This window comes from Achroia grisella, unplaced genomic scaffold (assembly GCF_030625045.1).
Source record: "Achroia grisella isolate CSIRO2021 unplaced genomic scaffold, CSIRO_AGI_Agris_v1 utg149, whole genome shotgun sequence".
Lineage (NCBI taxonomy): Eukaryota > Metazoa > Arthropoda > Insecta > Lepidoptera > Pyralidae > Achroia > Achroia grisella.
The window spans coordinates 4,895,839-4,909,806 of NW_026712644.1; the positions used below are offsets into that span (position 1 = coordinate 4,895,839).

A 13,968-nucleotide genomic window follows, 5' to 3' on the forward strand; every position below is an offset into this window, starting at 1 on the left:
GCTAGCAATGGGGTCAACAGTCCTCATTACTAACAATCCCCTTTCCCCTTACCTTGGGACTAGATGGCGCTGCATGAATTGTCTAGTGTTGTAAAAGCAATTTGTAGATGCCGTACTTATGTTCCCGAGGTTAACAATAAGGTTATAGATTTTTGTCTGTTTGTTTGTGCATTTGTGTGGTATAATCTCGGATATATATTAGTAGTTACTGTGCTAATGTTTGTTAGACATCTAAATATATATAACTCAAAGGTGACTGACATAGTGATCTATCAACTCACAGCAACCACTGGACGGATCGGGTTGAAATTTGGCATGCAGATAGATGTTATGACGTAGGCATCCGCTAAGAAAGGATTTTGATTAATTCTACCCCCAAGGGGATAAAATAAGGGATGAAATTTTGTATGAAACTTTGCCAATTTTAAACCGATCTGAGACTTTGCTTGCATAAAACTACTATGACGTAAGCATCCCCTAAGAAGTGATTTTAATAAATTCCACCCCTAAGGGAATAAATTAAAGCGAGCGAAGCGGCGGGCAAAAGCTAGTTAATATAATAATCCCTGGTGCCCAGCGTAGGGGAATGCACCATACCATCATGCTGCCCACCTTCATGAAGGAGGACTAAAGGCTGATGGCCGAAGGGTGTGGTATGGTACCGTGGTACCGTGGCAGATTGCCGTCATCACCGTGACCACAGAGACTATATATATTATTAAATATTATATATATATTGAATATTATATATTATTGGAATACTGTAGTAGGATAAATGAAAACAACATGCATTTGTAACAATACAATTGTATTTATCTCATCATTATAGACAAATGAAATAACAATACAAGATATCATTATATTTACAAGTTTTACACCTGACTACTTCTGCTTTTTTCACATAAATAGCCTAAGTCCATCCTCAAAAGCAGTCTCTTCACTTGAAATTCATTAAGATCGCTTGACTCATTTATTAGTAAAGATAAAAAAATTTCATTCAACACTTGTTTCAATTTTATAATTTTTTTTTAATAATGGTTGTCTATGGTTATTTTATGAAATACAAAATTCTCATAAAATTAAATAAAAGAAAAAATAATTGATTCTTTATGGTTTAGGAAAAAACAAATGATTATCTATGGTTGTAATTCATGAAATACAAAATTGTCATTAAATAAAAAAAAGAAAAAAATCATTAATTCGTTTAGGACTTTTTAGCCGCTTATGAATGTCGAGTTTTTAAAACGTTTTTCCTACAAGTTCTTAAAACGGTTTTCCTACCTATTAGTTCAGTATACAGATTCAATTGAGAACTGGCTAGAAACTGATTATTATTATTAGTTTTTTTTTAAGGAAGTTTGATAACATTGCTTTCTTATATATGTGTCTAACATTAAATGAAAATCCCGTGCATGAACTATTGCAATGTACATTTGTCTTTCAAATTCAAATTCAAATTTTTTCAAAATTCATTTTTCATATTTCAAATAATAAATAACTATAACTAAATACCATCTTTTAAAAAAAGACTTAAAATACCATCTTGATCACATCAGCTTTCAAACCAAAAAACCGAATCACAATCGGGCATTTAACATACTATGTCATAGACAAATTGCTTAGATTCTGAAATCTAGAACAATGATTGTCAATCTTTGACTTTAATGAACAGCTGTGGCCGCTTGTGTACTTTTTCTATATGCTTCCTCAACTGTAGAGACCTTGCGAACATGGCGGGGCAGTCGAGACACTGCATCATCACGCCCTTGCCATGTCTGCGCTTCGCGTGCTCTGATCTCCGCGAGGAGGATAGGAATTTCTCGCCACAATCCTCGCAAGTGTACGGTTTCTCGCCGGTATGCCTCCGTCTGTGGTACACGACCGCCATTTTGGAAACCAATTTCACGCCACAAATGTCACATTCGAATTTCCTCTCCCTCGTATGAACTACGTTGTGTTCCGCCAACCTTGAGGACGTATAAAACCTCTTTCCGCACCATTGACATTGATGGGGTCTAACATCCATATGTATCCAAAGAATATGGTTCTTCAGCTGAGGTCTGGACGTGTAGGTTTTGCCGCAATGGTCACAAGAGAAGGCAGCCGGATCTCGAATGTTGGACCGTTTATTGCGCGGTAATAAATGGATATCTGGACGAGCATTCGGCTCGCAATGACTCCTGTGTTCCCTATAACAACCGCGGTTACTGAATTGGGCACCACACTTCCGGCATGTCCTGACGGTGTGCATTTGCATGTGGGTTTCGAAAGCCGCTCTCCTGGCGAAGACCCGACCACAGTCGCAGCAGGTAAGTGCTCCTAACCTGTGATCCTCTTGCACATGGTTATTCATATGAACTTCATCCGGAAACATCAACGGACACTGTTTACACAGAATCACTTCAGTTTTATGCGCAACACTTAAATGTTCTTTGATTTCTTCGCCTCTGAGGAGAACAGTTCCGCAAGTGAGGCAGGCTTCCTTCTGCCCACTGTTTATTAGATGCACGTTGAGTAAATAAGGACTTGTGAACTGTTTCCCGCAATCTGGACAATCGCAAGACGGTCCAGATCTTATTACTTTCTGCTTCTTCTTATTCGTTCTATTATTCAGTTTTTGAAGTATATCTTTCGGTTCATTGACATTGTACTCTTTTAAAGTGTGCAGACTTAACGTGTCCTGTTTTATAATGCCGCATAATGTTTTGATCATGGGGTGTGCAGACTCTGGAAGTTCTGCTAACGAGTTTAGGGCTTTTAGCCAAATTTTTCTGGAATCCTTAACAAACATTTTGAATATTTGAGCTTCGAGGACCGAGTTCACGCACTTGACACATACTCCACGGGGACACGTCGATTCGTCGAGCATCTGGAAAGATATTAAAGCTTACAAACGTGTGGCGTGTTAAATATTGCCCTCTGCTTTTGTTATTGACATTATGAATAAATAAAGTAAATATCCTTTTTCAAATTAGGGACCGTTCAATTATTACGTAAGCACTATAGGGGGGCGGGGGGGTCTTTTCTTTGCTTATTTTGGATGACATGGGGGTGGGGGAGTCTGTATGATGATTACGTCATCGGTCGTAATTTACTTTTTTACACGAATGGCAACCCTCACATTGTCTTTGCTAAAAAAAACAATACATTAATTGAGAGATGTTTACGTAAGCATGGGTGGAGGGGGTAAGAGCTTTGCTTACTTTTGCTGACAACGGGGGATGGGGGGTAAATAATTGTGATAAATCTGCTTACGTAATACTTGAACAGCCCCTTAGTCGACTGTGTGAGACGTACAAGAACAGACTTGAATACCATGCGAACAAATTAGCTCTACAGCTTCTAGGTACCAGGGATGATGTATTCCGCTTGAAGAGGGAACATCTGGCCAAAATATAAGTATCTACTTATGTAAAATAAAATGGATTCACATCAATGGACGACATATCAAAAAAAAAATACAATATATCTGATTATAGCCATACGGCTGATGGCAGATGGAAAGAGAAAAGGAAAAAAAAATATCCTTTTTATAAATGCGAAAGTAAATCTGTCTCGTCACCCTTTCACGTCAAAATTAGGAAGAAAGAAGAATATTTTATTCAGTGCAATGTAAAAATTACTAAACCGATTTAATTGATATTTAGTACACAGTTAGTCTAGTCCCTGAGAATAGATAAATATGCTAGTTTTAATGCGAAAAAAGGATTGAATGGAGTTGAAAGTAATCATAATTTTTAAAGCTTGAACCAATATTTTTACTTGTTAATTAAATAAAATAAATATGATATTCAAAGTTTATAATAAAATTACCATTAAGGAGGTAACAATATAGAGGATTAAAGTTTGTAAGGAGATTCGTTATTATTTAAGCTAGTTTCTTATCTACCTGAAAAAAGATTTAATTGTCGTATTAAAAAAACTTTCACTGTAAAAATGCTTATTATAAAATTGAAGAGTTTATAAATGATGAATAATGTTTTTGTGGAAAAAACTTAAAATTCATAGCACTGACAATATCATCTGATTGCACTAATTCACTAATCTCTGTTGATTATCGCATGCCTCTTACTTGTTATTGTGTAATTTAATTAAAATAACATTAAGTCAAAAGAGCAACACACAAGTTTTTTGTAATGAGTCAGAGTTCCGAATGAGTGGTAGAATAAAAAAATGTCATGAATACGAATGTCTGTGCCGTGCAAGGAATCGAACCCGCGACCATCAGAAGTAAGGTTTTATTTTTATTTAATTATTTACTAACTGGGCAGGTAGTCCCAGCTTCGCATGGGTACATGTATTATACATATAAACCTTCCTCTTGAATCACTCTATCTATTGCTGAAAAATACATTAAAATTCGTTGCGTAAGTTAAAAGATATAAGCCAACAGGTAGTGGGAGGAGCAACTTTTTATCTATACATATAAATAAAATTGGCGTGTCTGTTTGTAATATTGAAATAACAGTTTTTTACTACATGCATATGAATCTAAATACGATACTACATACACCAAGATAACATTTTTTACAATTTTTGTCTGTCTGTTTGTTCCGGCTAATCTCTGAAATGGCTGGGCCGATTTTGACGGGACATTTTGGCAGGTACCTAGTCTATTTTTATGTTAGAAAAATAAAGTTAAATTCCACCCGGACGAAGTCGCGTGTACAGTTAGTATACAATGTAAAGATACGTTTTATTGAATAAATGAGATAATAATTAAAATAGTAAATACTAGTATTGTAATTAATAAAAAAGGAGATCTTATCGCTAAACATTTTCTTACAGAGTACCTTTGAGGACAGAGAAAGTAAAAATAAGAAAAGGGTAGCGGACGTACTAAACATGTTTAAATTTGTCTATGATCAGTTTTAAAAAGATTTTTTTTCTTTTTTTTTGGACAATTCACACAGCGCCATCTAGTCTAAGCAGAGCTTGTGTTATGGGTACTAGACAACTGATATAAATACATGGATACATTTTTTTGTAAATAAATACATATTATACATAGAAAACACCCAGACCGATACAAACAATCATACTCATGAATACAAATGTTTGTACCGTGCGAAGAATCGAACCCACCACCATCGGATAGTAGAGCGGTGTGCTAAACTAGTAGACAACCGGAAATGTACAATATTGGTAACCTTTAACGTTTCCTTCTGCTTCCCCTTGTTGCTGGCATAACGTCTACTCGTGTGAAATGCACAGACAAGTAATGTTTTCTCAGTTCAAACGGCCTCACAAACCTAGCTGGACACTTATCACATCCGTGCGGCATATCCATAATACTTCTATGTCGCCGCTTGATGTGATCTAATCTTCTAGAAGCTGATAGAAACTTCTCTCCGCAATCGCAGCATTCATACGGTCGTTCTCCTGTATGGATCCGTTGATGTAGATGATAGCCTAGTTCTGTTCTGAACTTAGCGCCACAGTAACATTGGTAGATTTTCCTGACACTCATATGTACACTCTCGTGAGACTTTAAGTGCGCAACTGTTGAGGTTCTCTTGCCGCAAATTTGGCAAATGTAAGGTAGAACATTGAGATGCTTTTGAACGATGTGAATGCGCAATGACGGCTTCTTAGTGTATGAACTCCCGCAGTGATCGCATATGTACTGGTCGTAGTTATCCAGCTCATATTTTGGGAAGGTACACTGTTTCTGGTGGTACTTGTAACACTTCCTGTTTTCGAAGCTGAGGTTGCATCTTCTGCAGTGGAAGAGCGAGTGCGCGTACATGTGGGCGCTGATAGCCCTTTCCGTGGAGAAGCTGTTACCGCAGACACTGCACGGATAACTATCGCTCTCATGTTTGATGGAATGTGGGAGTAAGGACTCAAGCCTGTCAAACAACTTGTGACAGATGTTGCACACGTGTACATTCTTACTGTGCTCAGCGGCTAGATGCTGCGCCAACTTTGTCTTCGGCAGCACCACGCAGCACTGTGTGCACATTCTCTTCTCTGAGTTCAATAAATGGCGATTCATAAAGGCAGGATCCGAGAAACCCTTCCCACAATCCGGACATTCGCAAAGAACCACCCCGTTAGTTGTTTTCACTCGAGTATGTTTCTTTTTCGTGTTGATCCAAAATTTTGAATTGAGCTTTTGTATCGCTAGCTCTTTAGACTGTATACCTTCTGTTTGATCCTGGATTAACCTCTTGTCGCTGTTATAAAATATGTAAAACACTTTGTCATTCTCTGCTGGGTCAGCTATTTGGGATATATAGTCGGCAGCGTCCTCCCAAAGCTTTTTGGAAGCGTTGCAAAGCTGGCTGAACTTTACAGCAGCGATGGTTTGGATCGTGCACGATTTGCATACCCCCTTTGGCATTGCCGGCTGCTCCTCCATCTGAAACCATGGGTTCAATCAGTCCGCCCTTCCTGGCTTTGCCAATGTTATACATATTATCATTACTCTTGATTGAGCTTCTAATATAGTAACAAGAAAATAGCTTGGGATATACAGCAAGTACTTTGCAATTTTAAAATAATTAAATTATTCATGTAGCTCTATTACAGACTCTTATGAACTCTACTGTCTGTTCAGAGTTCTTTTGACCTAAGATTTACTAGTAAGTAACTCAGCTCTTATTCTTTTCAATATTTTTTTTGTCATGTAACTGGAATGGTATATAAACTGAGTCTTATGGATGAATGTAATGGTGCCCCCACCTGCGCTAACGGCATATGCTGGCGTGGCACTGGTGGAGGATGATAAGATGAACATGAGGTCAGGTCAGTTAGTCAATTGTGGTAAATTCACCATGAGTTTATCACAATGATTGCCAGGGAGAACCACGTGAGGGTCAATGGCACTTAGGGGTATAACAAATAGATAACAACGTATTATCCGACCTACCAGGTGTACGTTTAAATGGTCATAAAAATCGATTAGATCGTTTCAGAGAAGTATAGCAACCAACATTGTGACACGAGAATTCTATATATTAACGTCTAATATGACAGGTCGAGTCTACCACCGTTCAATTAATTAGGTTTGTTATCGATGTTTATCATCATCATTGAGTAAAATAGAAGTTTAAATTAACACTTTTTAGCATCCGCTTGATTAGATCTCATTTTTGATGACTTATAAATGTGATATTTACCTTTCTCGCCCTAATATTAATCTAATTATTTAATTAGATTAATATTAGAAAGAGAGAATGTATTTTGTTATAAGGACAGTAAATATAAAAGATTAGAGAAATCATTTTATATTTTCAAAGGTACATTAAACCAGAGTAACATAAACTAATAGTATACAAAACTCGCAAAGCTATGCAAGCGAAAATAGAACGGGCAACTAGTCAGTTATAACTTTATTTGCAATTAGTTTCAAAGACTAGCCTGAAACTTTCAGCGTATATAAACTGCTTCAATTACTTTACTTGCAATGTAAGTTTGGTAATTTCAAAGACTAGTGTGATCTAACAAACTTTTCAGCGTATATCAACTGATTGCAAATTTAACTGTATGCGATGTTCGGTGGGTCGAGAAGCAGCCGGCATTTTGTGCGGGTTTTCTTGTACTTCTTATTAGCAGGTGGTGAAAGAACATAACTAACCAACTTTATGATGTTTAACCATAAGATGAGTCCTAAAACTTTTCCCGTAACAGAACTTCATTTTACAATCACCACATTCGTATTTCTCATTGAATTTATCATTAGTTTCTTTTAAAATCCCTGTTGCGTTGTCTAGATCATATGCTTTTGTGGTAGCATGCTTTTTACTGTGCCTTTCGTAACCTCTCCTAGTGCTGTATTTAGCGCCGCAATCACTACAAACGTATCGATCTAGGATTTTATTATGTGTATTGCTGTGTTCTTGTAAGTTTGATCTATTCGAAAACCGTTTCCCACACTCCTCGCATTGAAATTGAAAGCCATATAAATGATTATGCATTATGTGTACTTTCAATGCGTTTTTATAATTATATTCTTTGGTGCAATAATCGCAAATGTATTTTTGTGTGCTCGAATTCGTTTTTGAATTGCAACGCTTCGAATGGTTCAGGAAACAGGACTTGCTGGTAAACTTTTTAAAGCATCCGGAACATACTCGGGGTTTGTGGACCGTCATGTGGCATCCTAGATTGATTTCCGATTCGAAGCCTTGCTTGCATTCGACGCAGAAATGAGATAGGACCTTGTGACACTTTCTCCTATGTTTCGTATACCTTAAATGACTCTCAAAGGTTTCCAGACAAAAATTGCATTTGTGAATATTGACTGCATGACTTTCTACATGCTTTAGGAAGGATTCGGTGCTTAGTATGTGTTTGCAAATGTGACACATTTTCTTTCGATTGGTTTTCATGTGTGCGTTTAATTTGTAAAGGTTTCTAAAAGGTTGCTCACAGTCTGGACAGGTTAGTTTAGCGTTTAAGGGTTTAGCATTGGCAGTTTTGTCCCGGCGTCGCCTATTTAATCTTACTTTGAAATTATTAAGTCTATCTTCACTTCTGGTGTTTGTTTTGGACTTTGTGTCAACAAATTTATCTATTTTTTCGTCGTCTATCATAACGTATACACTCTTCCGTCTTTTCGGGATTTGAATTCTTTTAAGATTGTCTAGGATCAATGCGATTTTTTTTATAGAATCTTGGTACAGTTGCACGAATGGTAAAGCGATGTTTGCGCTGTGGTAACACTGTATGCATATCTGCTGTGGCATTACTCTTGAGTTCTCCATCTGGAACAAGTGCTTCTTGTCAATGCTTCACTATCTTATATTCTTGGCGAAATAATGCTTGTGGATGGCAGCTAGTATGTCTTGAGGGAAATCGTTGATTTGGTAAATCTTAGATTCGTTAATAGGGGCGGTTTAGAAAAGCTAATATACGGTTTCGATTACCGCAGGCTTTTAATATGTATCAACATTGATATGGGGACACCTAATGATTATAAAGATAATATCTATATTCTTTTAAATTTCTGTGTTTAGTTAATAATAGAATTAAATGGGTTTAACCCGAATAATTTTATGGTAAACAAGGTTGCACTAGCAGTGGACACAGCGATCAGGGAGACAGGGGCGGCGCAAGTCGCCCCTAGATCGCTACCGGGCAGGAGTGACGACCGCGGGGGCGGTTCCACCTCACCACACTAGGCCTGAAGAAGTCGCGCGCATGTCCCCGCGCGCCTTCCCCAGGGAAGAGGAGGGGAAGTGGTGGGTTCCGCCAGGGAACCTGCAGAGATGAGGCTCGCTGTTAGAGTGGGCCACCGCCGTCGGAGTTACGATAAATGTTATTGATCCCGCGACTCCGACATAGGCGTTGGGTGAGGGACATCTTGGAGTTTTTAGTGAGTAGGAGTCTCACAGTACCCGCGGGCTTCCCCCGGGGACGGCGGGTCTCCATGAGGGATTTTCTCCAAGTAAAAAATAAAAATAAAAACAGTGGACACGACTTAACTTATCAACTCATGACCATGGCTAGTGCAACAAACACTACAGGAATTTTCACAATTGGATCAGTAGTGGAGATTACCCTGAACAACCAAACACAACTGCTTTGTTAATATTAGTACAGAAGTAAGTTTCTAATACAATAACACATTTTTGTTAACAATATTTATTATTTAATAATTTATTCCACTTCCATTTTCACAGTGTCACTGTACACTTTAAAATCAAAGCCATCTTTCCGTGACGCCACCTTGTGCTGATGTTTCCGACTGTGATGCAGTAACCCTCGGCAGCTACCGAACTTCTCGTGGCATTCAGTACACTCGAATTGTACTTGGGAGCCTGCTTCTGTGCTGTGAACGGACGCCATATGTTTCCTGAGCCGATACGGTAGATGAAACCGAGCCGGGCACAACTCGCACCCATGCCGAAGAGTCTTCTGACACTTATGGACTTTACGCACGTGCTCTGATCTTCTGGAAGACGCTGAGAATGTTTCGTTGCAATATTCACACGCGTAAGGCTTCTCGCCAGTGTGTAACCGTACGTGTTGGATGTACCCCAGCCTGCTTTTAAGAACGATCCCACAAGCGCCGCATTTGAAAGAGCGGACTAATTCGTGAGTTTTGACATGTTCCGTCATGTGCGCGGCCGCCAAGAACCTGCCACAGTAAACACAAGGCTTGTGCGTGTTCTTCGTGTGGACGATCTGTATGTGTGCAGCCACAAACTTCTTTCCGGCGAATTTCTTGCCGCAGTAATCGCAAATGCACTCGTTCGATGCGCTCCCACGCATTCCTACGCGTATCTTTTTCTCGCTCTTTTTATTTCTAACCTCCACGGTGACTTTGTGCTTCGTGCGGTGCGTGTCTTCTCTGTTCTTATCCAAGTTGCAACATTTTTTGACGTGGTAAAAGTAGCAGGTCTGATTGCGAAACGATTGGTCGCAGCCTGGGCAAACCTTGACGGCGTGGACGGTCAAATGAGCATGGTAAGCGTGAGATGATTGGAAGGTCCTACCGCATTCGCCACACGTACACCTGCCAGGCGAGTGGGCCAGTCTAAGGTGAGCTACGCATTGGCTTTCCGAGTAGAAAAATGCGGGGCACTTGTTGCATTTGTGCGGGGTCTGCTTATGAACATCCGACAAATGGACAACCAGATCATCTCTGGACATTACTTCTGCGCATATATAACAAGCCCTTTTAAGATCTGTAGACTCTTTCAAGTGTTGGAACAAATGTTGGGCATACATGAACGTCTTTCCACATGTTGGACATTGACAGTGGAGAGCTTTGACTGAGCTTTTGCTTACGTTCGATTTCGGCTTCAATTGTGCTTTTATCTTTTGGGGTGCTGATTTAGCTGAATCTGTACCTTCCTTTTCATCATCAACTAATATCATTTCATCACTATTGATCATTACGAATACAGCGGGCGAGTTTGCATTTGGTATGCTTTGAAGTAGTGATATGGTGGTGTTCCAATGTTGGACAGCCTGTTGGCACAGCAGGCGGAAGTTGCCAGCGACGAATGCCGCGCTGGAACATGCCAGGCAGAGCCCGGACGGCAGATCGCCGCCGCTCACCACCTGCAACCACCGTTCAGTCAATCCGCCACAATAGATTGTTTGTCTATGATGGTTTTGATTTTAATTCGAACATTTATATTTCTAGACACGTAAAACGTAAGTGGATATATTATAGTATATGTATTAAATTTTTTCGAAATCAGATAGTGTTGGATAAGTTTATTTAACTTCAATACACATAAATAAAAAGTACATATGGCGGACTTAACACCATAATCCATTATCTACCAGTCAACCCTAAACAATGCAGAGAAAGATTACTAAATATCTCTTCAACTTCTAACTTTATTATCTCAACTAGTTGTTCCCGCGACTAGTTCTAACTTTATTGTCTATTATCTCAACTAGTTCGTCAGCGTGGAATTTAACTTTATTTTTCTAAAATAAAAGTAGCCTAAAGAACTAAAAATTATTTTGTTCATCTTAATTTATTCGTTCCATTAGGTACTGATAGGTTCAAACTAATACATTTACATCCTGCATCATCCCTTATTTTATCCCCATGGGGGTTGAATTTATCAAAATCCTATTTAAGTGAATGTCTTCATCATAGTAGCTCCAATCTTTAATTTCAGTTTTATCAGTCGATAATCTAAAACATTATATACAAACTTTCATACCCTATTTTATCCCCTTGGGGGTAGAATTAATCAAAGTCCTTTCTTAGCAGATGCCTACATCATAATATCTACCTGCATGCCAAATTTCAGCCCGATCCGTCCAGTGGTTTGGGCTGCGCGTTGATAGATCACTATGTCAGTCAGTCAGTCACCTTTGAGTTTGTTTAGGTACCGTTTGTATTATTCTGAGAATTCCTTTCAGAAGGTTTATATGTATAATACAACTGCATACAAGCTGTCTCATAAACTACACAACTATGCAAGGCTGCAGTCCTGGATTTATAAATAGGCCATATAGGCTGTGACCTAGGGACGGCAGAAATGAAGTGGCCTACACTCATCTATACATATAAATAAAATTGGAGTGTCTGTCTGTAATATTGAAATACCCATTTTTTACTACATGCATATGAATATAAATGCAGTACATACACCAAAATAACATTATTTACCATTTTTGTCCGTCTGTTTGTTCCGGCTAAGCTCTGAAATGGCTGGACCGATTTTGATGGGACTTTTTTTGGCAGGTAGTTTATGTAATATGTATATGCAATTCTTCAGTTAATATAGATTAGAAATATAATTTAATATCATTTAATTTGCAACATATCAAAAATAATGGCTGTCAAGAAGACTGCATGACTGCAATCATGAAAAAATAAATATATTCTAAACTCAAAATCTTTAGAACAGATTATTAATAAGCCATTAGCTGCGCTAGAATAGCTGCTTGTTAAATAAATTTCAAAAGATAAATTATAGTTTAAATTAAAAGAGATTAAATTAAAAAATAGCAATTTGATCTGTTAAAATTTATAATTATCATCATTAAAATAAAAATTTATAATAATAATCATATATCATCTATTAAGTAGATAAAATATGGAAAATAAACCTAGTTTGTATTAAACTTTATGTATCAAAATTGAATGAATAATAATCTTTAGAGTATGAAGTCATTTACAAAGTATGCTTTGATGAAAATTAATTAAAATAAGCTTATAACTTCATTAAATTACTTGATTTCTTAACATATTTAATGTTCAAACTATAAAATCAGACGTCAAAATATTAGAAGATTGTTATTTTTTTTTACTAATTACTAAGTTTTTACGACGTCATGTCGCAATATAGTAGCGACTCGCTAGTATGAGGCGATCTTCATAAACGCATTTAAAAAACATGTAACATTAAAAAATATTGATAAAATTGTTTTTTTTTTATTTCTAATTATATTACAACAACAGAAATTAATTATGAAATACTGGCAGTATAGAGTGACTCAGCATTGATATAGAAAAAAAATAAAGTATAAGAAAATGGCGGCCATTTTAGATGGGACTAAGTGACAAGACGTGAGTTACGCGTTCCGTTATTCACAGAAAATAAACATGGTAATTTTCCAAAAACACAAAGTATGCTAACCTCAACTCCTGTTATGGTCTCCAATAGCTCCGCTAGGGTTATAGCTTTGTCTCCTTGCGTCATAACTGTATCTTCGAGATATACTTGGCCCTCAGTAGTGTCACCCATACATATTCTGCATTTATCCATACCATCTCCACGCACAATGTGGGATACTAAAGCCTTTATGTCCACTTCTCTAGTCATTTTGATTATTCCTAGTTGTTTTTATTGTATTCTTAATTCTTATTTATTCCCAGATGAAAATTATGAACCGGTACTACATGGAAAAATTAACTTAATAATTACTAATATATGACAGTTGTAGTGAGGGGAAAATGATCGATTGTGTATAGAGATGGTCAACTCGAGTTAACTCGAGTTGCGCATAATTCGAGTTAACTCAAGTTGAATTCTGCCAACTCGAGTTGGAAGAATTCAACTGGTAAATTAAATGAATCGAGTTAAAAAGCGATAGCATGATTCTGTCATCGAACCGACAAATGACATGAAATTTTCCGATCATTTCATATCATACAATTTTCACTCGTCACAAATATTTCAATATTGATTTGAGGTTGTTATCATTTTTTTTCGCATATTCGTCCGATTATGTTACCAATAAAATGATTATACATTCAAGTCCTTTCGCGGCTTAAAAGTGCCTTAAAAAAATTCTACTCGCCCCCTAAAGTTCGGTGAAGCTTTTAAGGCTAGCTGCGCCCAAAAACATTAGAATGGTTCGAAAAAATAAAGAAATAATTTTATTCCAGGTAAATCGAGTCAACTCGAGTTACCTGAATTTTAACTCGAGTCATGTTTATTACGAGTTAGCACATCTCTAATTGTGTGTGTTCATTAATCGGTATAAATGCAATGTACAACGACTATCTCAATACCTATATAACATGTTTATACATTTATATTT

At 37.4% G+C, this 13,968-nt stretch overlaps 2 protein-coding genes across 4 annotated transcripts; both read right to left on the reverse strand.

Annotated features, from left to right (window-relative positions):
* Positions 1–1,466: 1,466 nt before the first annotated feature.
* Positions 1,467–11,772, reverse strand: LOC131840687 (zinc finger protein 91-like). Of its 2 annotated transcripts, none has more exons than XM_059188872.1 (2): positions 11,709–11,772; positions 1,467–2,869 (listed from the first exon to the last, which is right to left on the reverse strand). In XM_059188872.1, exons 1-2 carry the CDS (start codon positions 11,712–11,714, stop codon positions 1,649–1,651), a joined length of 1,227 nt encoding a protein of 408 aa, XP_059044855.1. In that variant the 5' UTR covers positions 11,715–11,772; the 3' UTR covers positions 1,467–1,648. The 2 variants fall into 2 exon arrangements, with proteins under 2 accessions (XP_059044855.1, XP_059044856.1); XM_059188873.1 differs by lacking the exon at positions 11,709–11,772 and adding an exon at positions 5,151–5,242.
* LOC131840686 (zinc finger protein 37 homolog) lies at positions 7,563–13,359 on the reverse strand. Of its 2 annotated transcripts, none has more exons than XM_059188871.1 (2): positions 13,062–13,359; positions 7,563–8,711 (listed from the first exon to the last, which is right to left on the reverse strand). In XM_059188871.1, the coding sequence occupies exons 1-2, from the start codon at positions 13,245–13,247 to the stop codon at positions 7,578–7,580; spliced, it is 1,320 nt and encodes a 439-aa protein (XP_059044854.1). In that variant the 5' UTR covers positions 13,248–13,359; the 3' UTR covers positions 7,563–7,577. The 2 variants fall into 2 exon arrangements, with proteins under 2 accessions (XP_059044854.1, XP_059044852.1); XM_059188869.1 differs by lacking the exon at positions 7,563–8,711 and adding an exon at positions 9,557–11,016.
* Positions 13,360–13,968: the final 609 nt, after the last annotated feature.